Source organism: Pteronotus mesoamericanus, unplaced genomic scaffold (genome assembly GCF_021234165.1).
Source record: "Pteronotus mesoamericanus isolate MK-2021 breed Mesoamerican mustached bat unplaced genomic scaffold, CSHL_Meso_final contig_182, whole genome shotgun sequence".
Taxonomy (NCBI): domain Eukaryota; kingdom Metazoa; phylum Chordata; class Mammalia; order Chiroptera; family Mormoopidae; genus Pteronotus; species Pteronotus mesoamericanus.
Genome location: NW_026555078.1, coordinates 30,355,377 through 30,379,238, shown reverse-complemented (window position 1 = coordinate 30,379,238; position 23,862 = coordinate 30,355,377). Strand labels below are relative to the sequence as shown.

Genomic DNA, 23,862 nt, shown 5'->3' with positions numbered 1-23,862 from the left:
TGTATGTTTATATGGTGCATGATCTGTATATTGCATTGGAGTGTGCTTTTCAGTCTTTGCCACTCTCTTCCATCCCCCAGGCGTGTTTGCTGCAGCCCAATACCTGTAAATCACAGTTACCTCCAATTTTCCTGGGCGGGGTGAAGGGGGATATCCTTATAGAGGAAGAAGGCTACCTGTCCGCCTTCTCTAGCCTTAAAGGGGCAAAGTCTAGTTAAACATAAGTCATATTTCAACTTGCTCTCCTTTTCGATTTCCCCCGATTTGTTCCATGTTTAAGAGACTAGGGTAACCGTCCCCCTCACTCCCCGCCCCCCCGCCCTCCGCAGGGCAAACATTAAACGAGGTACAGCTGAGCAAAAGCATTTTTAGGAGTCTTGTATATGGCGGGATCGACAGGCCCCGAGCGTGCTGGCTTCGCGGCAGCTCCGTGGGGGCGACGGGCTTGGAACAAGGAGCGCCCGTTCGGTCCATCCCTCTCCGGCACCGCGTTGCCAACTCCGAGGGCTGAGGAGCCCCAAAGCCGGAGAGAGCGGGTTGCGAGCAAGTTACTCCAGAGCCCTCAGCAACTTCCCCGCCCCATAGCCCCACCCAGTAGCTCGCGCCTCTCCCGAAGCCCGCAGGAGACACCTTCGGCACCGCCCCTCCACAGGTCACCTCCCTCCACGCCCCTTTCCCTTGGCCCCGGCAGCCGGCAGGCAGGGAAGTGTCGTAAAGCCAGGCCCAGGAAACTTTACCCGGGGTAACAGCCGAGGCGCTTTACGGCGACGGCGGCTGAGTGTGAGCCTTGGCGGTGGAGGCGGCCGCGGCGGTGAAGGAGGCGGCGGCAGCGGCTGAGGAGAAAGAGGAGTGGCGGCAGTGGCGGCGGGGACCTGTGCCGGGTGAGCCTCGCGGAGGGGACAGGGAGGGGAAACGGTGACAGGGCTGGCGGATGGGCCCGGGCAGACGGGGACGGTGGCCGGCTGAGCAGCTGGGCGGCGCTGAAGAGCGTGAGGGGGTGGGGGGGAGTCGCGGAATTGGGGGGACGCGTAGGTGAGGGACGGTTTCTGCCTTTGTTTCCCCCGCGTCCGCCGTCCCCCGCCCGCTGCCCCCTTTGCTCCGCGCTAGTCGGCCGGGTCTCATGGCCTCCGCTCTCGGTTTGTGTCGCCTTTAGGATGGCGGAGGTACCGCCTGGGCCTAGCAGCCTCCTCCCACCACCGGCACCTCCGGCCTCGGCGGTGGCTGAGCCCCGCTGTCCCTTCCCGGCCGGGGCCGCCCTCGTCTGCTGCAGCGAGGACGAGGAGGACGACGAGGAGCACGAAGGCGGCAGCGGCAGGAGTGCGGCGGGCAGCGAGGCGGCGGCCAAGGGGCGTCCGTGCCTCCGGTGCCCTCAGCCGCCGCAGGAGCAGCTGCAGCTCAACGGACTGATTAGCCCCGAACTGCGGCACCTCCGAGCGGCCGCCTCTCTCAAGAGCAAGGTTTTAAGCGCGGCCGAAGCGGCCACGACCGCGGCCACCCCTGACGGGGGCCCCAGAGCGACTGCAACAAAAGGATCCGGGGTACACTCGGGCGAGAGTCCCCCTCACTGCCTCCCCAGTAACGCAAGAACTGCGCTCCCCAGCCCCGCAGAGGCAGCGGCGGCCCGCAATGGACTGGCGGAGGGCACCGAGCAGGAGGAGGAGGAGGACGAGCAGGTGCGGCTGCTGTCTTCGTCCCTGACCGCCGGCTGCAGTTTAAGAAGCCCCTCAGGCAGGGAGGTTGAGCCTGGGGAGGATCGGACGATACGTTATGTCCGATACGAATCCGAGCTACAAATGCCCGATATCATGAGACTGATCACCAAAGATCTGTCTGAACCCTACTCCATTTATACCTATAGATATTTTATCCACAACTGGCCACAGCTATGTTTCTTGGTAAGTGGATGGAATGAAAAGAGGGTGAACCCAGCAGAGAGACCCAGGCCGTGCGGGGCAGGGAGTGTGAGGGCAGAGAGTGGCAGTGGATCTGCCCTGCCTTTCATAGTACCTTACGTGATGTAAAGTGCGCGCGCGCGCTCCTAAGCATTTAATGAAACTTCTGAAGGTAAGACTTCGTGATCCCGGTTAACTCGATACTGATGTAAATGCAACAAGCCTGTACGTTGCGTGTGGGGGTCTTGTATCCTGTTTGCATTAGCTTATGATAATGTTTAACCTCTTTAATTACCCTCCCTCATTCTCAGAGTACTTTGCAATCATTTAATTTGAACATGATTCTGTTCGGTTGCAGACCTTATTAATCTCTCAATTACAGCTATAATCAGGGAAGAGTGTATGCATAAACATGTTTTGGTGAACATGATTGTCAGTAAACTTACTGTGGCCACGTTGGAGAATTAAATCTTACAGGCATATTCTATAATTATGGAGATTGTTTCCTTTTTACTTCAACAGGACAATTAACAATTGTAGCCAGCCTGCTTTCTGATGCTTGATTGCAGAAGGCGCTATTCACACTTCTGGGGGCTGAAAAACTGAACCTTGAACAAAATACCTTTTTGTGAAATGTAGGAAACTGAGTGTGAAATGGTTACTAACTTTCTTTTTTTTTTTTTTTTTTTTAAGGAACTGGTCATAGATACGCCTAAGTACTAGTAGTAACACTGACTTGTGTTAAGTATAATTGACAGAAATTTTTTTATTTGTATGTAGGCTAAAAAGACCTGGCTACAAATAAGCTGAACAAGTTTTTAAAACTTTACATAGTAGTTTCTTTCCATTTGTATTGACCAATTTCATTCTGTTTGAAACCTTTCCTTTAAATATTAACTGCAGGTATATGCTTTGTATCGTGTGCTCACAGCATGATGTTTCCACTGAATTTTACTGAAAGGCAACATGCTTTTAAGGAGTATTTTATGATATGTAAGAGAAAAGCCACTACCATTATTTATTGTTTCAACATTTAGTTGCACTTGGTAATTCCCTGCAAGATGTTTTAATACTTCAGAAATCCATCATTTTGATTTTATAGCTTCATGATAATCTGAAAATACATCCACAGTATTGTAAATAATAATAGTTCTATTTTCTGTGTTTACTAAATTTTAGTACGTTTGTTTTAATTGTGGGAACTAGTTTATATTCTACGAAACTCCTCTTAGGATTCTAACCATTGTATCAAAAAATGGGAAAATGATTTTTTGGCACTGTTATAAATGTCATATCAAATGCCATTGTAATTGCTAAAAATGGTAGATTTATTTAACTGTAAATTAACCCACAGAAGTGTACAATTGAGTTACACTTTAAATTGAAATAGTATATGTATTTCTGTTAATTTCAGAAAACAGTTGGGTATATACAGGGGTGGGCAAAAATAGGTTTACAGTGTGGGTATGTGAAACAGTTTATTCTTGTTATTTATTAATGCATTATTTTTTATACGAACAACTGTAAACCTACTTTTGCCCACCCTTGTATATGATATTTAGTCAGCTTTTGAGTTCTGATCATAACCTGGCCTCTCTCAACTTCTTTGCCATTTTAGACTCTGATAAATTTAATATTAGTAAACTTTAATTTTGATTTTATGTAGACTCCTACCAGTTTACCAGTTAATTTGTGCTTTAGCCCTTACGGGTCAGTTTAACATTAAATTCTGGATATATAGAAATGGAGATATGCACAAGCAGTTGACATATACATATGGTTTACTAGTGCAAATACTATCTAGTGGTAAGGAACATAAAACAATAGCTAAACAATTAGAGGCCATATAGTTCTGGGGCCTTTATACTGGCATTTTAAAGTTTTGAATTTCCTATAATTAAAAGAAATTTAAGTGGGTATGTTTATTTTAAATCATATCATTTTAGAACTGTAAAGGACCCTAGAGATAAACTAGCTCAACTTAATTTTTTTAACAAAAAAAATTAAGGACCAGAGTGACTTTACAATGTTTAAATCTATAGATATTTAGTGGCAGAGAGGTAAAACTAGAACCTATCTCCTGGTCTCATGGAAACAAGAACCTGAAAAATGACATAACCTTGACACATTCAGCGAAGATGACTGTCACAAGTTATACTTCGAGGGACAGATTGTCCTTACCAACATCAATCTCAGTAATTAGAAATCTCCAAACTGTTTCTCGTTTTCATGAGTAACCTGTAATGGATCTTATGGAATAAATGAGGTTGAACCTTAGAAAATTGCCAATACTTGATTATATTTGACTAACAGAATGACATTTTGTTATGATTCTTCCTAATAATTGTAACATGTGAATGTAGAGTATTATACAAATGGGAGGCACTGTCAATTACCATGTACCTAACTAATTTCTCACTACATCTTTTTGAGTTCATGGTATTTTCAATTGTAGATGTGTTTTTGAGCTTCTTAAACTTATTACCAGTGATGTATAGTACTTCCATTTATTTGTTCTAAACTTAACTTTCCGGCTTCCTCTGGAAACCCTTCTTTCCTATTTTTAGTGTTCTGGAATTTAGGAATCTCCAATTCACACAATTTATATTTTTCAAGTACTATTGATTGATAAACCTTTGGCCTTTATAGAGTTTGTCTTAATCTTGCTAGGAATTTTTCAGTTCCCATCTGAAAAAAGAACACATTTAATAGCATGAGTTCCAAATGTATGTACAGAGGCTTTTTGGAAAAATTAACAAGTAGTTTAGTGATTCTTGTAAGCATATATTCATCAGCAATTTATCGGGAAAAAAATAGCATTGAGCTTCCTCTCTACCAACATTCTGTTAATAATATTTTGTATATTGGACTTTTATTTTTAAATGATGTGTATAACTTGGGTTTTGCTCCTACAGATTTTTAATTAGGAAGAAATGAATTTAGTCCAAGAGGGAACTAATATGCTTTGTTTGCCTTTTACTTCCTTGGTCGAAGGACAATGATTTGCAGTTTCTATCTGATTTGAAAATATTGTCCAGCTGTATTGTATCTAGTAGTTTTAATTTTTCCTCTTTTGGGTGGTTTATTAACTGAAGAACAGCTCTTCTGCAGTTTCATGTTATAGATTTATATAGATTTCCATTTTCCCTAGCTAGTGAGGGAAATTTTTTTAATGTATTATTTGTCTGTGACATGTACACATGCTCACACAACCATAACACATATTTTTGAAGTGAGTTTTCATACCAGAAAATGTTGTCAGAGTTGTTCAGCCAAACAACTTTTGTATATATTTCAGGTCTTAATACAGAAAGAAATTTAAGTTTTCAAAAGATTTTGAAAGCACCAGATTGATTTATCATGATTGAAAATGGAAATTTTAGAGGTTTGTTGTCCCAAAATAGTTGTGGATTGTGTGATAAAACAAATTAATTAGTGCGGATTGTTGAATTTAATATTCCTTCAAAAGGACTTTCCTGATCTAGTTGAGGTTGAGGTTTGCAAGAAATGGAATAAAATTATCTTGCCTAAAAGATTTCTCCACAGTTTTTTTTTAAGAAAAGGGCTTTTAATGCATTTTATAAAATGATGAACTTAATCTCACAACAAATTGAAAGTAAAATAGGTATTAAGAAGTATAAATTGAGTTCTAATTAATAATTTTTTAACCCATTCCTGTTTGTTGTTGTTGAAATAGTTTCTTCTGAAAAGTCAACTTTATTAAGAGATGTGAAGTTTTATTATTTTTTTAAAATGTGGGCTCTTTACAGCAAATAAGTATTTCTGGCTGACACATTATTAAACAGTTCGAGCTACTACCCTATTTACATTTACCAGAATACAGTGTTATTCATACTTTCTATCAGTGATGGAATTTTTGAAAAACATTATCAAGTGGTGCCACTGGAAATCGTAATGACTCTGGAAAGCTGTACATTTTTGTTAAGCTCTGATATTAAGTTCTAGATATTTTATGAGCTTTATGACAATGATTCACACTGCCAAGAGTGTCCTAAAAATGAGACCATTGTATCTCTAATCTTTGTAGTACTTCAATAATAAAAAACTTTTGATTAGGATCCAAGGAATACCATAAAACAATTCTTTTTCTGAAAATTTTTTACATTTTTTTTCCCCTGCTCAAACTCTACTATTCAAGTATAAATATCATGTCTTTTACCAAAGCTTTATTATAATTAAATTTAAATATAATTAAATTTATTATAATTAAAATGATACTCTGCCAATAAGCAAGTTTCGCAATATTTTACCATATCCTAATGAATAGAATTTTTAAGGAACTATTTTTACATATTCTCCCTTTCTCAAATCTTGACTATGTCGGTCTTTATTGCAAATAATTACAATTATAAACCTCTTATAAAGCTAATTATAATTAGAAATCTTTTATAAAACACTCAAATGTTTAACTTGTGGGATTCTTGCTTTTCCCCCCTATGCTTTGATAATAAGCATAAGAAATTCATGTTCTAAAGACTACTGAAAGATTTTAAACTGGAACATTTGAAGGAGCTGTGGAATTTAGAGTTCTGAAACTTCTGTTCTCACTAGAATTCTCATTATTTCTTCCTCAGTAATGCTCACCTGTAGTTGGTTGCTGTTTCCCTGTGTGCAGTACCTGATAGCAGTATATTCTTCATAACTGTTTGTTTATTTTTAAGGCCATGGTAGGGGAGGAGTGTGTAGGTGCCATCGTTTGCAAGCTGGACATGCACAAAAAGATGTTCCGCAGAGGTTATATAGCCATGTTAGCTGTGGATTCCAAATACAGGAGAAATGGCATTGGTAAGAAAAACATTATGTCACTAAAAGAATGCATTAAGTTATTTTTCTTTGTCAGATCTGTCAGTCTGTTCCATGTATCCATGCCTCTGGTCTTGTTTTGTTTGCTGGTGACCTTTTTTCTTTTTTAACCTCCAAACATTTTTTTATGTTCAAAATGCTTTGTTATACTAAGTACTGCAGTTTTTGATAGCGTTATTTGGGCACTTGATCATAGCCCTGAAGCAGCTGTGTATACTTGGGTGAAGAGAACCTCAGTCAAGGCAAAATTATGGAGAAATTGTTACCATTATTTAGCACTGGTTATCAAACATTAAATTAACAATTCAGGGAAGACCAGGAAAAAGAATTCTTACTATTCCCAATCATCTCTTTCTTGGGTCTTCCTTTTTTTGGCATTTTTCAGATAATCTTATAATGGCCAGTAGAATCATCTGGGTAGTTTAAAAACAAATACTTCAGTCTCTCCCTTGAGAATCTTGTTTGTCTTGTTAGAAGCAGGGCTGAAGCTTCCTCAGGCGACAGTGATGTAAACCTGTCCTAGCGTTTAGGAACTACTGGCTCTTTGTTCCAGATGGAAGATCGGGTAGACAAGCAGTTGTCTGAGTATGTCATATTATGGGATCTACTGAAACTAAGTATTCATGAAAGAATATTTGGTGCCTGCAGTATTTAATTACTAGCAGTTTTGTCACTTGTTTTGTTTTTCCCCAAATATTAGTGTTGTTGTCTCATTTAAGGCAGAATCTTAGATATCATGAGAAATTATTATGAATAGGCTTACTTAATACATTAGGTTTAATCAAATTGCAATGTTACAGTTTACCACTAAGATTTTTAATGAATCAGGTGTGTTATATAAGCCAAGTTTGAGACATTAATGCATTATAAAGAGCTGATAAAAACTAATGGCAAATGATAGGCAGTTGGCTATTTCAAAGGGCAGAAGCCAGTAGCTGGAGGGTTGTATCCTAGCCCTCAGACATTTTGTTTGGCCCATATAGTACATGTTTGCTCATGTTTAGAGAATTAAGAGATTTCTTATGAAATTTGGATTTCTTCTCTTAAAATCACATTTGGCAGTTACTTTCCCTTTATGTACCAAATATATCTGACTCTAAACTAGGATATGTTTTGCTAGACATTTGCAAACATCCCTAATGTCATTTGGGAGTGCTTGGAAATGCCAGACTTTAGTATGCCCAAGCTCATTGTAAGGTTTGTAGGAACCAACTCAGTGTCTTGGGCCCACTTTAAGTCACAGCAAGTCTGGAGTGATCTTTGGCAAGATTGGTTCAAGGATCGTGTAGTAAGTCCTGGCCAAGCTCAAGAAGTTCCTAGTTGCTCGGCCATACTCTATCTTGTCTTGTCTTTTTTCCCTTTTCCCTTCAAACAAAATAGCACTAACTCCTGCTTGGAGTACATGATTACACCTGAGAAAAAGGAGTACATCAGGACTCGAGTCTTTCAAGAAGAAACTTATATTGTTATGTTAAGGTTCTGTTGGCCTCTCATTTTAAATCTAAAATTTTTCTCACTTTAATTGAGATAATCTGTGTACCAGCATTCAAGGTAGAACTCAGCATTCAACATTTCTGTGCCGATTATGATATTATAATTTAGATATCTTTAGGAAGCTAATTATATTTTTCCGTCATTAATACTCAGATCTATGTTCTAGGTACTAACTTGGTTAAGAAAGCTATATATGCCATGGTTGAAGGAGACTGTGATGAGGTAAGTCTTGCTAAATGTTTAAGACGTTTTATCCCGGGCAGTATTCTACTGGATATTTTTTACAAATGGCCCATAATAAGTGTGCTGCAGATTTTATTGCACACTTTTGCTATACAAATACAGCTTGTAGTAAAATTATATATTATTTAAACACAATGAATTTTGTGACCTAGAATAAATTTTAAGATGGTAATGGGAGCTAAAATTTGTTCTGTGTCAAAATGTAAAGGTGAAATCTTAGACATTTTCAGTAAATAATTGCTCTTCAGAGGAATTGGTATTCAGAAGACTTGTAATCACTTATTTAAGATAGCTTTTTTTGGAAACCTTATTATAATTTACTTGCATATAAGCCTTAGCTTCTCTCTAAGTAAAACTTTTTAAAAAAACTGTTGGCTGGCACCTCATATGTTGAAAAACATAGCTCAGCATTGAATAATGATAATGCATGGTGGGGGAAGACAACCATTTTTTAAATGTAGAGCTCTTTTCAGCTTGTTTGTAAGGCCTGATGGCAGGTATAATTTCTTTATATGCTATAGCCCTGGGCTTAAACATGTTAGATGTTCAGTAAATTATTGTGATGGTTGGGAATGTTGAGCTTTACTATTGAATAATTTGGGAAGGAATAAGTATAAATTAGGGGAAGTATAGATGTCTATATAGCAATGATGACTGAGAAAGAACAAAGTTGCATTTTATGTATAGTAACATTATAAGCAATACAAGTAGCAGTTGTCTTTATTAGTGGAGAGTAAATGTGCTTTAGAAAGTTCACAAAATACTTAATTGGGTATTTTTTTCCCAACAGACTGACCTTAGTAAGTAAGTTGTCTTGGTTACTTATTAGTAACCAAAGTTTTCTAAAGTTTTTTTTTTGTACAAAATCTTGACACAATCCTTAACCATTTTGTGTGTGTGTGTGTGCAGTTTTTTGTATAAAGTCTCTTATTGTCCTCATGCTCTTCAACTCTTCATTCATTCATTTTTCCACTTAAAACTATTAATAATCTTTTGATATGCATTTTCTCATTTTCTAAGCACACCTGTATACAAGTGTGTAATATTTTCTTATAAAAATCAAATCATAATCATTCTGTAATATTTTTTCCACTTAACAATAACTCATGAACACATTTCCATGTCAAAATATAGAGATTACCACAGAGTATTCTCATGCTTTTTGTTCACAGTAGTTTGTATTCTGACAGATTACACTAAATGGTGGTTGTGTGTGAAGGCCTACAGACACACTAAGCAGCACAGAGAAGTCCTGGGATTTAAGGATATTTAATTTTACTCCAAATGAGATAGTTACACATGGTGGAGGATCTCATATTGTTTGCAGCTTTTAATATCTAAAAGTAAAAGGTACAGTGACCTTGATAATTTCCATGGCTGGTAAACTAAAGTTTGCGTACATTTATGAGTAGAAGTCTGTGTGTTTGGGCCATAGTCACACACTGGCTTAAACAGCTCATTGAAAAGAATGTAGGCTTTACAAAGGTAGCATATTGCTTTGGAGAAACTTTGGTATCTTGAGACCATGTTTTGGTTCTTTACTGCTCTTGGGTAGAGTAGTTTCCAGTGAACAGGGATGCTATGAGCGGGGAGTATTATGTTCCTTATGGTTAAGCATTTTCTGAGTTATCCTAGTCAAATACCTATGAGACAAACTTTACTTAACTGACCAAATATTTAAACAGTATTTGTTTTTTTCGAAAGTGGGAGGAATGATAGGGAGATTTTGGTTGTATTGGTTTAGCTCAAGGTTAAATCCTAAATTAGTGATAAATTTTGTGGTAGAAATAGTTTTTTCATGTGGGCCTAAACACTTAATTCTGATTTGTATTTCTTACTCTTGAAACAGCAGTATTTAATCTTAAACTGAAATGCGAATAGTTTCATGAATTCTAGTTGTATGGTTTTAAATGGATGGTTTTTGCAGTGTAAATAGCTCTGCCTCTGGATTAGAGAACTCTTTCATGGTTTAAAGTAATGTTCAGATAAAGGATTTGCTGTATGAAGGGATAAAACTCTCAAATTTACTCTTTATAAGGGTTTTGCTTTCTTTTTCATTAAGTTTTAAACTATAGCAACAAACTCTTCTATCCCTTTTTTCCTTTTAACTTTTTTAATTTCAGTTATATTTTATTCTATTACAGTTGTCCCAATTTTTTCCCCTTTGCCCCCCTCCACCTTGCACCCCTTACTCCCTCAGACAGTCCGCACACCATTGTCCATCTCCACAGGTCATACCTCTAAGTTCTTTGGCTATTCTGTTTCCTATACAGTACTTTACATCCTCATGGCTATTCTGTGACTACCTATTTATACTTCTAAATATCTCTACTCTTCATCCATTCCCCCACACTCCCTCACATTGGGCAATAATCAAAACACTCTCATCTGTATCCATGATTCTGTCTCTGTTGTTTTTGTTTGCTTAGGTTTGGGTTTTTTTTTAGATTCAATTATTGATAGATACGTATTTATTGCTGTTTTATTGTTCATAGTTTCGATGTTCTTTTTCGTAAATAAGTCCCTTTAACATTTCATAAATAATGGCTTGGTGATGATGAATTTCTTTAGTTTTTTCTTGCCTGGGAAACTCTTTATCTGCTCTTAAATTCTAAATGATAGCTTTGCTGGGTAGAACAAGCTTGGCTATAGGTCCCTGCTTTTCATGACTTTGAATATTTCTTGCCAGTCCCTTCCAGCCTGCAAAGTTTCTTTTGAGAAATCAGCTGACAGTCTTATGGGAATTCCCTTGTTGGTAACTAACTATTTCTCTTGCTGCTTTTAAGATTCTTTCTTTATCTTTAACCTTTGGCATTTTAATTATGATGTGTCTTGGAATCAGCCTCTTGGCATCACCTTGTTTGGCATTCTCTGTGCTTCCTGGCCTTGCATGTCTATTTCCTTCACCAAATTAGGGAGTTTTCTTTCATTATTTTTTCAAGTATATTTCCAATTTCTTGCTCACTCTTTATTCCTTCTGGCACCCATGTGATACAAATATTGGAACTCTTGAAGTTGTCCCAGAGGCTGTTGTCCCAGAGGCTGCTTATACTATTTTCATTTTGTTTGTATCCTCTTTTCTTCTTGTTGTTCTTACTGGTTGTTTTTTGCTTCCTTATGTTCCAAATCATTGATTTGATTTTCAGCTTTGTTCACTCTACTGTTGTTACCCTGTAAATTGTTCTTTATTTCACTTAGTATATCATTTGTTTTTTATTGTATCATTTTTATGCTGTTGAGGTCCTCAATAAGTTCCTTAAGCATCCTTATAACCAGTGTTTTGAACTCTGCATCTGATTGATTGTTTATCTTCATTTTGTGTAGTTCTTTTTTTTTTTTTTTTTTTTTTTTTGGAGTTTTGATCTGTTTTTTCATTTGGGCCATGTTTCTTTGGCTCCTCGTTTTGATAGCCTCCCTATATTGGTTTTTATGTATTAGGTAGAGCTGCTCTGACTCTCTGTCTTGGTAGTGTGGCCTAGTGTAGTAGGTGTCCTATACAGTCCAGAGGCACTCCTGTATCACTGCAGCTGAGTATTCGAGGTGTGCCCTTTGTGTGGGCTGAGTACACCCTCCTCTTGTAGTTGAGCCTTGATTGCTGTCAGCAGGTCAGTGGGAGAGATTTACTCAGGCCAGTCTGCTGCAAGGACTGGCTGTGATCACTGACCACCAACCTTTGCCCTCTGTGGAGGATCACTTGTGCAGGGCAGAGTGTTGGTGCCCCAGTGTGGTCTGTAGCTGTCCACTGGGTGCACAAGCTTTGGTGTTTTCCTGGGTGGTGCGGGCCAAGGTCAGCCCCCACCTGTGTTTTGCCTAGAGCCGCCCTGCCAGAGCTATACAGCAGTCTGAGATGGCTGCTACTTGTGCTGGGCTCGGAGATTCCAAGGCAAAGACAAGCTAGGGAATCTAGGCTGGCTACTGCTAGTGCCAGGCCTGGGGCCACATAAGAGGTATGGGGGTTGGGGGCTCACTGAGGCTACCTGCTGCTTGTTTGACAGGATTTAGGAAGTTGTGAAGCATGAGCCCCAAGACCAGCCATTCATATGGAAAAGCTTGGGTGGGCCCATAGGTGGGGTGGGATGGAGTCTCAGGGGATTTCCAGGGCAGGGCAAACAGTGTTAACCAGGTTGATGTAGTCTTAGATATGGCCTCCTCCAAACCCCTACCTGCCAGCTCTGTGGCTCTGTGGCTCTGTGGCTCTGTGTGGGGAGGGTTCTGAAAAGGAAGGTAGTGTGGCTTCTGCCCACCTTTCTGACTGGGAGAAAGCTGTCCTCAAGCTTTTGTCTTGATGCCAGACACTTCAGTCCCTCCCTGTATGCTACTGGTGCCTTTCAAGCTGCTACCTTGGTGCTGGAGCTCAGAGAGAGTGAGTCTGAGTAAGCCCATGTGGGTTTTTTAAGGGGAACTGCTTGGGACTCCAGCAGTTCCACCAACTCAGTCCCTACTGATTTTTGTAGCCAGAAGCTGTGGGGACTTATCTTCCTGGCACTGGAACCCTAGGCTGGGGGCCTGGTGCGGGGCTGGGAGTCCTCGTTCCCAAGATACCCTCCCAAATTTTTATCCACCACACATGGATGTGGGACTGGCTGTTCTGTGTCTCTACCCCTCCTACCAGTCTGGATGGATGTGGTTCCTTTAATTTGGTAGTTGTCAGACTTCATTCAACTCGATTTCTGCCAGTTCTTAATGATGTTTGTTCTGTATTTTAGTTGTAATTTAGATGTGGCTGTTGCGAGGAGGTGAGCCGTGTTTTTTACCTATGCGCCATCTTGGCCAGACATCTTTTCTTTTAGTTTTTGGTAGTAGTGTGTGTTGGGTCCACTTTATATTGCCATTTCATCCCATTTAGTTTGGTTTGTTCCTCCTTTACTCCTTTGTAACTACTTTCTAACTGATTATTTGCTTGACTAGTAGCTTCTCAGTCCTCTGCTTATTAAAATACTTCTCAGTCTTTAATACCCAATTCAAATATCAACAACTGCTTCATTTTAATCCTTCTATACACAGCCCACTGCACCTTCTCCGATATTCTTGACTTTCTTTTTTGTAATACAGTCATCCCCACTATCTACAGTTTTGCCTTCTGGTTTCAGTTACCTGCAGTCAACTATGATCTGAAAATATTAATTGGAAAATTCTAGAAATAAACAATTCATAAGTTTTAATTTGCCTGCAGTTCTGCGTAGCATGTTGAAATCTCACACCAATGATGTACTGCTCCATTTGAATCATCCCTTTGTCCAGTGTATTCACACAGTATATGTTACCCGCCCTTTAGTCATTTAGTAGCCATGTTGGTTATTAGATCAACTGTTGCAGTATTGCTGGGCTTGTATTAAAGTAACCCTTATTTTACTTAATAATGGCCTCAAAGTGCAAGAGTGGCATGATGGCAATTTACGTATGCCAAAGAGAAGCCATAAAGTGTTCCCTTTAAGGAAAAGTTGAAAGTTCTCAACTTAAAAATTGTATGTTGAGGTTGCTAGGATCTCTTTATAAGAAAAAATCTTCTACCTGTGAAATTGCCTAACTTATAATTTAAACTTTATCATATGTATGTATATATAGGAAAAAACATAGTGTATGTAGGGTTGGGGACTGCCCATGGTTTCAGGCATCCACTAGTAGTCTTGGAACATATCCCCCACAGATAAGGGAGGACTACTGTAATTGGCCTAAATTTTCTTGTACAGAGTCGGTGTCTTAGCAGCTAAGGGAGCAGAGATGCTTTTTCTTGTCTATTACTGTATTCTTAGTGTGGCATTTATGACAGAGTACATGGTTCTTAGATGTACTTCGTTGAACCAGTCTTTGTTGAATGATTAGTTCTTTGTTTCTGATATCTTACTGCACCTACTTTCTAGGAATAGCAGTTGCCTTATTTTCGTGCATAGAAAGATGAAAAAAATGTATCTTCAGGGTTAACTAAGTTGTTAAAATACCTTTTGGTAAAAGCAATGTTATATGTAAAAACAATCTGGTATATAATTTATTGTTTTGAAGAAAGCTTAGAAATTATAATTCTCTAAGAATATAGTGACCAATTATAAAACAGTCAACAAGTGATTTTAACTTAGATCAACCTTCCTTTCTTTTAAAGTGTTAAGGAATTTTAATAAATTATCAGAAAGATATTTGAGAAGGATTTTAAATTACATTTTCTACTACTTAGGCTGTGATGCAGGGGTTTTTTTTTTTAATTCTTACAAAAATAGATACTTTAAAACATATGAACCTATTTAACAGATACATTTAGAAACTTTTATGAAGCCTTCCCTTGCCCATCCAGGCAATTTTTACTTTCTATTCTGTTTCTAGAATTTGTGACCTTGAGTTGTATTTATATTGCTTTTGGTTGCCGCTTGTCATTTTAAGATAAATTCAGAGTAAGTTAAACCGAAGTTAGTAATCATAGAGTTGAAATATATGTGTATATATAGTGGATTAGATTTTTGCCCAAATAATAATGATCCGCTCTCCATATATTTTTATTTTTCCTTACTATGACTTTTCCTAACTTTTTATATCAGAATTAGACATGTTAAAACAACTTACTAGCTAAAGATCTTCTCATTTTTATATAGTTTGAGCTGACTAAAAAGTTAAAGCATCAAAAAAAGGAACAGATGGATTCATTGCTTCATGAATAAGAAATACATTACCCATATTGCTGATCTAGCTTAAATTTGGTTACATCCCATTTTCTGGCTGACAGACTTGTGGTAGCTTCTAGAACAAGCATCTTGGGTTTGTTTTACATTAGGGGAAGTAATAAGAAAAACATACACAAATAGCATGAATGAGTTTTCTAAAATGTACCGTAATTTTTAAAGTAGGTCTTGTGTACCTAAAATGATGAACTTGCAGGGTGGCCATGTAGTCTTACATCCTTTTTATGAAATGATTTAGAATGGAGCAAGTGATTGAACAGCACAAAACAGTGCTTTATTTTTTGATCTATAGATATGTCTGAAATCTCACCTCTGGAAATTTAAATTTTAAAATTATTTTTAGACTTAAGGTATGATTATATGATATTAACACTCAGTAGTAATTTACATGATAAGGATGCACTGGAATCAAAACTTAAGGCAGTGGAAGTGTGCTTTATGTGATCTTAAAACATTTTTAGTTGACATCTTCCATTTCCCCCTCCCCTGAGCTTCTGGCAACTACCATTCTACTCTCTGCTTCTATAAGATTGACCATTTCAGTTTCAACTATAAGTGAGATCATGCAGTGCTTGTCTTTTTATGTCTAATATATTTCACTTAGCATAATGTCCTCTAGGTTCACTCATGTTGACACAGTGTCAGGATTTCTCTTTTTTAAGGCTAAAAAATATTGTAGGGTATATGTATATATCCCACTTTTTTTAATCCATTCATATCTTGATGGATATTTAAGTTATTTTCATAATTTTGGCTGTTGTGAATAATGCTATAAAATGAACATAGGAGTGCAGATAGTGATTTCAGATTCTCATTTCAGTTCCTTTGGATATATAAGTATATACCTAGAAGTGGGATTGCTGGATCATTTGATAGTTTTCTTTTTAATTTTTTCAGGAGCCTCCGTACTATTTTCCATAAAAGCTGTACCAGTTCACATTCCCACCACTAGCGGCCTAATTTATTTAAATAACCTGTTAACATGTTAATATTATACATCTTATTATAGTGTACAAGATGACTTTTAATGTTTTTGTGTTTAATAATTGCATGTTTAACATTTTTTGTTTAACTGGAAACGTATTTTGGGCTATGAGACTGAAGCTGCTAGGTAAAGAACAGAGTAAAATGGAGTTAAGTTGTAAGAATTTTTGGTTGAGTTTAACCTAATTAAAGATCTGAGTAGAGAAGCCTGGCTTCCAGATCTACCTTCTGTCACTTAGTATAGTTGTGTGGTTGTAGGCAAGTCATTGAACTTTATATGGCCTGTCTCTTCGTCTGTGCAATATGATGGTAATGCTGTTACAGGGATACTATGAAGAGCAAGCAATAAAGGTGTTTTTCATCAATATTAGTCTAAGTAGCCTGTGAGGTGCCAGACAGTGAACTAGTGTTTAGGTTCTAGCAGTGAAGAAGCCTGTCCTCCCCTAGGCTTCTAGCCTATATATTAAAAAAGACTTTCTAAACTGTAATGGTTTGGCCTAGTCTAACAATGGTTTGTTGCTAAGAGAATTCGTGGAACTTCACTATAATCCTTTTTTTCTGTTAAGTAGAATTCAGCTTTGCCAAGTTTCTTTAGAACCAAAATAACCTCATTATCCGTTGGCTTTCTATGTAATACTCTCGTGATGTGGACTAAAAGAATAGTTTTATAGTGAATTTCCAATATAAACCCAGATTCTCTTTTAATATAAGAATATGAGCGATTAAGTATTAAGAAGTAGTCATGTTTTTCTGGCATTTTCCATTATGTCAAATAATTCGTGACCTCTTTGTTAAATGTGAATGTGCCAAGAGAATCTTTTCATTATAACTAAGGTTAGCCGTTTGTGTAATTTTTTTTCTATGTAATTCAAAACCTCTGTATTTTATGTAGTCGTAGTTAGCCACAGATGTTCTGAATATTTTAGACTGCCAAATTAATGAACATGGATTTAGATTTCCTTTATCATTTCTTAAGTAGGTTAGAGCTCCCATTTGCTGCATTGTTTTTACTTGGGAAAATAGTCAGGACAGGTATAGAAAAATGGATACTGCTAAACTCTAGTTCAGATTTAGAGACTGGCCTTGAGTTTCATTTATTTGTAAATTGGAGATAATGATATTTATTTATACGGTTATTGTGAAAATAACAATGACAAATGCATGTAAAATGACATTATTCACTTAAAATGCTTGACATAGCACTTAGTAAGCCTTTAATAAATATTAGCTATTTTTTAAAAACTGTCACACCTTTTAATTTCTGTGAAATCAGTTCTGGGTTTTGTGTTGTTGTAGTTTTATTGCTTCTCATATTAATTGCTCTGATTTAACATTTTATCTGTAATTAGGTGCTGGCCTAAAACAGAATTCTAGAAATTACCCAAGAGAATTGTTCAAAACTGAAAACTTGTATTGACCAGACTGGAGTGTTGGATAGCATACATTGCCAAAAATTAAATTTTGTTTTTTTGAGAGCAGAGAGAAATTGTTGACTTTTTTTCCTTCTTAAACCAACGTTTGTTGTACAACTTTTATTTCACACCTTCTTAGGAACATTTTCTCTTTATCCTGAACTATTAATTACTCGTTCTTAGATCTTTTAAAAGTTTGTTTTTAGTATGTGATTATTTATGTAATATAATAAAAGGTGCTGAGAACATATGTATTATAATTAACAAATATTTAAGAGATTTCTATGTGTCAGGCATTGTGTTGGGCAAAGAGGAAAAAGCTGTAAAGGGAGGTACCAATGATCACTGCCCTTATCGGGCTCACCAGCTAGGCAAGATGACATACTCCTTATGTTAATGAGAGTGCATTAAATGTTAAATGAGAGTTCAGTTGAATAAGGAGCAGCGTGGAGTGCTGTGGTGTTAAATATGAGAAAAGGGATATATTCCACTCAGTCCGGAAGTGACAAACTAAGGCTGAAAGCAAGGTGCGGGGGGGGGGGGGGGCTAGGAAGAGCATTCTTTCTTTCTACACAGAGGGTGTGAAAGGTATAAAGTAGGAAAGATCTTGGTGGATCCTAGAAACTGAAAGTTTATTGTTGATAGTGGAGAACAAAGGGAGAGATGTAAAGTTGTCAGAGTAGATACAGGCCAAATTTTGTTTGGTCTTTTAGGTTTCTTTAGATTATCTTTAATTTACAGACTTTATCTTGAGGACAAGCAGGGAGTTAACAAGAGCATTCATCACACTATTTAGAGAGAATGGGAGACTTTTTGAGTTAGGAGGCTCTTAAAGTTGATGGCAGCTTGGACTAGAGTGCAGTATCAGTGGAGATAGAAAGAGGATCAGTTTGGGAGAGATTTAAGAGAGAGAAAATTGAAAATACTCAGTGCTTGGATGTATGTGTGAGGATAGACAGGAAAGAGGTTACAAGGTGACTCTCAAGTTTCAGGGTGAGGCATTCGTGGGATAGAGATCTCATTACTAACATACGGAGTTATGAAGGAGGAATTGATCATGAGTTCAATTTTGTATAAGGTGAGGTGAGGTACAGTCTTTTCTCTGTAGTTTGCATCTTTTGCTTGAATTCTTGGAAGATTTTTTGATAGCTTGAACTGGAATAGGAAGAGATGCAAAGGCTTCACTTGGGCTTCTGTTTAATTATGTTTTGACCTTTTTTTAATCCAATTCCAAACACCTGAGGGTTATGACATTCAGACAGTAACTGTCGCTCACTGTGTTGCTAATTCTCAATGAGGTAGATTTAGAATCAATAGAAAAGCAAATAGAGCTGTGAATATGAAAGTTAGAGGGGTGAGATAAATGATGTTTTGATAGAGGAGGGAAAGAAATAAATTAAGGAAAGAAAATGATGTAATATTCAAAAGTATCAGTTCTATGATGTCAGGGCCTTTGGTACAGTAATACTGAAAAAGACCCAGTAAAAAGTTAATACTTTATGTGTTTCTCTGTTTAAAGTGTTGATATTTATAATGTCTAGATAGTGGTTCTCAGAATTTAGTCCCCTGACCAACAGCATCGGCATCATCGGGCAATTTTAAAAATGCAGATTCTTGGCGCCCCACCCAAAACCTACTCAGAAATTTTGGGGCTGGGGCTCAGCAGTCTCTCTCTCTCTCTCTCTCTCTCTCTCTCTCTCTCTCTCTCTCTGTACACACATACATATATACACTTTTTTTTTTTTTTTTTTTTTGTTCAAGTATAGTTGTCTCCATTTTCCTTCCACCACTTTCCCCCTTTGCTTTGTCCATGGGTCCTTTATGCATGTTCCTTAATGACCCTTCTCCTTCTTTTTCCCGTTTATCCCCTGCCCCTCTCTCCTCTGGTTACTGTCAGTTTTGTTCTTTATTTCAGTGTCACTGGTTATATTTTGCTTGCTTGTTTGTTTTGTTGATTAGGTTCCACTGACAGGTGAGATCATATGGTATTGGTGTATACCGCCTGGCTTATTTCACTTAGCATCATGCTCTCCAGACATCCATGCTTTTGGAAAGAGTAGTAGCTCTTTCTTTCTTTCTGCTGTGTAGTATTCCATTGTGTGAATGTACCACAGTTTTTTGATCCACTCATTTACTGTTGGGCATTTAGGTTGCTTCCGGCACTTGGCTATTGTAAATTGTGCTGCTGTGAACATTGGGGTGCATAGGTTCTTTTGAATTGATATTTCTGGATTCTTAGGTTATAATCCCAGCAGTGGAATTGCTGGGTCAAAAGGCAGTTCCATTTTTAGTTTTTTGAGGAAATTCCAAACTCTTTCCACAGTGGCTGTACCAGTCTGCATTCCCACCATCAGTGTACTAGGGTTCCCTTTTCTCTACAACCTCGCCAGCACTTGTTGATTTGTTTATGATGGCTGTTCTGACTGGTGTGAAGTGTTATGTCATTGTGGTTTTAATTTGCATCTCTCTGATGGCTAGTGATGTTGAGCATCCTTTCATATGACTCTAGGCCCTCTGTTTGTCCTCCTTGGAGAATTGTTTGTTCAGGTCCTTTGCCCATTTTTTAATTGGATGGTTTGTCTTCCTGGAGTGGCGTCGTGTGAGTTCTTTATATTTTTTGGAGATCAAACCCTTGTCCGCAGTATCATTGGCAGATATATTTTCCCATATGGTTGGTTCCCTTTTCATTTTGCTGATGTTTTCTTTAGCCATGCAGAAGCTTTTTATTTTGATGAAGTCCCATTTGTTTGTTCTTTCCTTTATGTCCACCTACTCAGAAATTTTGGGGGCGGGGCTCAGCAATCTATATTAATAAGCCCTCCAGGTACACTAAAGTTTGGATACCTTTGGTCTAGGTACAGCAGATTTTCTCTGCAAAAGGCTGGATAGTAAATATTTTATTTAAGGATTTGTGAACCATAGGTCTCTGGTGTAAATACTCAGTTCTGTCCATGTAAATTGAGAAAACAGCCATAGATAGACCTCTTATAAACAAATGGGGTTGGATATGGTCCGATAAACTTTATTTACAAAAACAGGCAGTAGGCACATTTAACCCAAAGGCTGTAGCTTGAAGACTCTGGTCTAGACTCTAGGCAAGGATGGTAATTGTCACCAGGTTAAATGAAGACAAAGGAAAATATAGGAGTTGGAAGTCAATGTAAATACTTTTAAATAGTGGCTTATTTTCTTAAACCATTGATTGTTGTTTTTTTTCTGTTCGTTATCTTTTTGTCCCACTACTTTTCTCCCCATAGAAATAATTTATTTTTGTTTTAGTATAAAACATATATCCTCATTACTAAAAATTCCAAACATCACAAAAATCAGTAGAACAAGACATGTGTTCCCACCCTACTTGCCCAAAAAGAAAATTGCTATTAAAATATTGATGACTATTTTTGTTTTTTCTGTATATTAGTAATAATTATTGTTTTGCCATCAATTTTAAAACAATTATGATATGTTTTTAAAAATATTTACCTGTTGTTTATAAGTGATTTGTCAAATTATGAAATAAATTAGTTTCAGATATATAACATTGTAACTTAGTTTTTCTTATTTTTTGAAGGTTGTTTTGGAAACAGAAATAACGAATAAGTCTGCTTTGAAACTTTATGAAAATCTTGGTTTTGTTCGCGATAAGAGGCTGTTCAGATACTATTTAAATGGAGTTGATGCACTGCGACTTAAATTGTGGCTGCGTTGAGAAACTGACATCAAGGAACAACTTTCCAACTACGCAGAATCGACCTTTGCATGCAATGCAATTTGTACAGAATTGCTTTGCAGGTGGATTTAGTAATTTCCATGCAGTTCTTATCTGTCAGTGTCTCATTGAGTGTCGCACAATATTTGTTGCACTTTGGCATGGCGCATTTGTTCTGAATTAAAAGAGATTGTTTTAAACTTAAAGAGTTTTTTTGGTACCAACAAGATGTGCCAGTTGATAGCCAAGATTTGTTTGTTCATTTGCAAAGTCTGCTGATAATGTTATTTACACAGTGATCATTTTACCACAGAACCAGTAAGTGGAACATGATTTTTGTTCCTTTAAAAAGCCAACGTAGATTGTAAAAATCTCTTACATATTCTAACATTTCACATGAAACCTGCCATAGTTTTCTGAAGGGGGTGGGGGAAAAGCTTCAATTTTAGGTTTTATTTTTTCAATATTAAATTTTCCATTCTTGAATATTGGTACCTCAGTGATTAGTGAATGAAAAATTTAGGGTTGGTTGTGTCTTACAATGAGTAAAGATAACAATTAAATTGCGTCTGCCAGTGCCTGTATAGATAAGTATATGTCTTCATCTCTAGTTTTTAAATGCATGCTACCTTTTCCTTTTCTTTTTTAAGGCCTTTGCAAGCAAACTTTGTTTTTATTTAAATTCTAAATTTGATAATAAATTATTTCAGATTTTTATAATTTGGATACTTTTTCCAGGTGAGTGACAGTGTGGTTTACTTTAAAGTAAGAAGTTGAATCTACTTGGAAAATCTTTGAGAAATGGCTCAAAGGGGATGAGAAAAGTTGATGGAGCCGGGAATTGCTGGGTTTTGGATGCACTTTTCTTTTTTGAGAGTGAGGGAATTTTTGGAAAGAATAGAAAATTAATGTAAACTGATAAGATTTTATTTAATCAAAATTATTGCTAAGCTGTGAAGAACAGCTTTTACAATGTAGTTGGAATTTTTTTTCCCACTTGATTAGGATTCACATTGCTTTCATTTCTTAAGATGTTTCACTTTTGGTTCTTGGTCTTAGAAATAAATTTCAAGGTGCATTGTATCCACTTTAAACTGATTTTATATACTTTCCACTTATTGGAGCGAATTCTTGGAGAGCTTTGCTTAGTTCCTAAAAAAACAAAAGGGAGAGATGGAAATTTTTTTTGGAATGCATTCTTATGGGTTTTCAATAGCCATCACCATGTTCATTAGTTACACCATGTTTTGGCCAGTCTGTGCACTGTAACAAGTCTTACAGTTAATTGCTTTTAATTGAGTCAGGAAACCTGTGATGGATAATTTATTTAACTGGAAAACCTAGGTACCCATGGAAAAAAAAAAGATCATTTTCTGTGAAAAATGTTTTATAGGAATCTTTGTTTTTTTCTTTAATTTGGATATGCTTTACTTCTGCTCTAGGATTTGGTTTGAATTTTATTTTATGACTATAATTACTGTATTTTTAAAAACCCTACCTCCATTAACAGTTGGTAAAAGCCCCCTTTCAGGAAAGTTTGCTGTCTTTTTTTTTTTTAAAGGAAAGCTGCTCTTTGCTCAGTGTAATGTCTTGAAAGTGAACATGGTAACAAGTACTTTTAAAATAAAGATACACAGATTTGGTGAAAATAAAGTCTTTTTGCTGGTGGGATCATTTATAGTTTCTTATTTTTAAAGAAAACTTTTTCTTTACATTTTATATTGCTCTTGAAAGTTTAATGGGCAGAATATTGGTTACATGAAAAATATGATCACACAATACTTAGCGTTCCAGCTAACCATTTGCAGTATGTTTGTGGTCAAACTTCATTTGGGCTCTAGCATTTAGGAATACCAGTCATTGTAATGCTTGTTATTTTTATATGGGGGGAACTGAACTAAAACAGTTCAGTACTTACATTATCAGATTTTATCTCACTACTTTATATTTGATTTGCTGGTTCATAGGTAATCATTGCTGATGAACATACATTTGCTTCACTCACTAATGGGGACAGTTCTAAAGTAGATACATGCTGGATTTTCACTTCAACCATTATGTTTTTGGCAGGTCGTCAATGAAACAATCACTACTGACCTTTTCCCCCAAAACTGACCCAAGTTTTGCTGAATTGACTGGGTGTTTGTAAATATGACCTTAACCATGTGACTGAAAAGTCATATGGTTGCCGTATTGTTAAACTGGTGTATGTTGAATAACAATATCTACTTTATGTCTTTCATTGGGAAACCAAAAATTGCTTACTAAAATTTTAATCTCTAACATGATAACCTAGTACCAGAACTAAATCTCTATTCCAGTTGAAGGGGCATTGGTATTGGGTTTTTATTTTTCCTTCCATAATTTTAAAACAGTTCCATTTAAAATTGATATAGTGAGTTCACTTGGCTAATACTGAGCAAAATTGGTGCAACTTTCTTTTAAAGGGGTGCTGCCTCTTTAAGACTGACTGTACTATCCACTGACACTGGTTTGGCAGTTAATACTGCTGAACATTTTTTATACATGCTACCATGAAGCTATATATATGTTAGTGTTGAAGAAGCTAACGGGTATACTACCATTTTTGATGTGTGGACTGGTTATAATTTTCCTTATATTAAAATGAAACTACT

At 37.2% G+C, this 23,862-nt stretch overlaps 1 protein-coding gene across 1 annotated transcript; it reads left to right on the top strand.

Annotated features, from left to right (window-relative positions):
* Positions 1–767: 767 nt before the first annotated feature.
* On the top strand, positions 768–22,769 carry NAA30 (N-alpha-acetyltransferase 30, NatC catalytic subunit). The gene is made up of 5 exons (XM_054567509.1): positions 768–881; positions 1,154–1,895; positions 6,575–6,698; positions 8,377–8,432; positions 21,089–22,769. Exons 2-5 carry the CDS (start codon positions 1,155–1,157, stop codon positions 21,224–21,226), a joined length of 1,059 nt encoding a protein of 352 aa, XP_054423484.1. The 5' UTR covers positions 768–881; position 1,154; the 3' UTR covers positions 21,227–22,769.
* The last annotated feature ends 1,093 nt before the right edge of the window (positions 22,770–23,862 follow it).

Excerpts from the sequence above, each read along its gene's own strand:
- NAA30 (XM_054567509.1), top strand. The coding sequence starts at position 1,155 with ATGGCGGAGGTACCGCCTGGGCCTAGCAGCCTCCTCCCACCACCGGCA. Across the intron at positions 1,896-6,574 it reads GGCCACAGCTATGTTTCTTG|GCCATGGTAGGGGAGGAGTG; the intron begins GTAAGTGGATGG and ends TTTATTTTTAAG. Across the intron at positions 6,699-8,376 it reads ATACAGGAGAAATGGCATTG|GTACTAACTTGGTTAAGAAA; the intron begins GTAAGAAAAACA and ends TCTATGTTCTAG.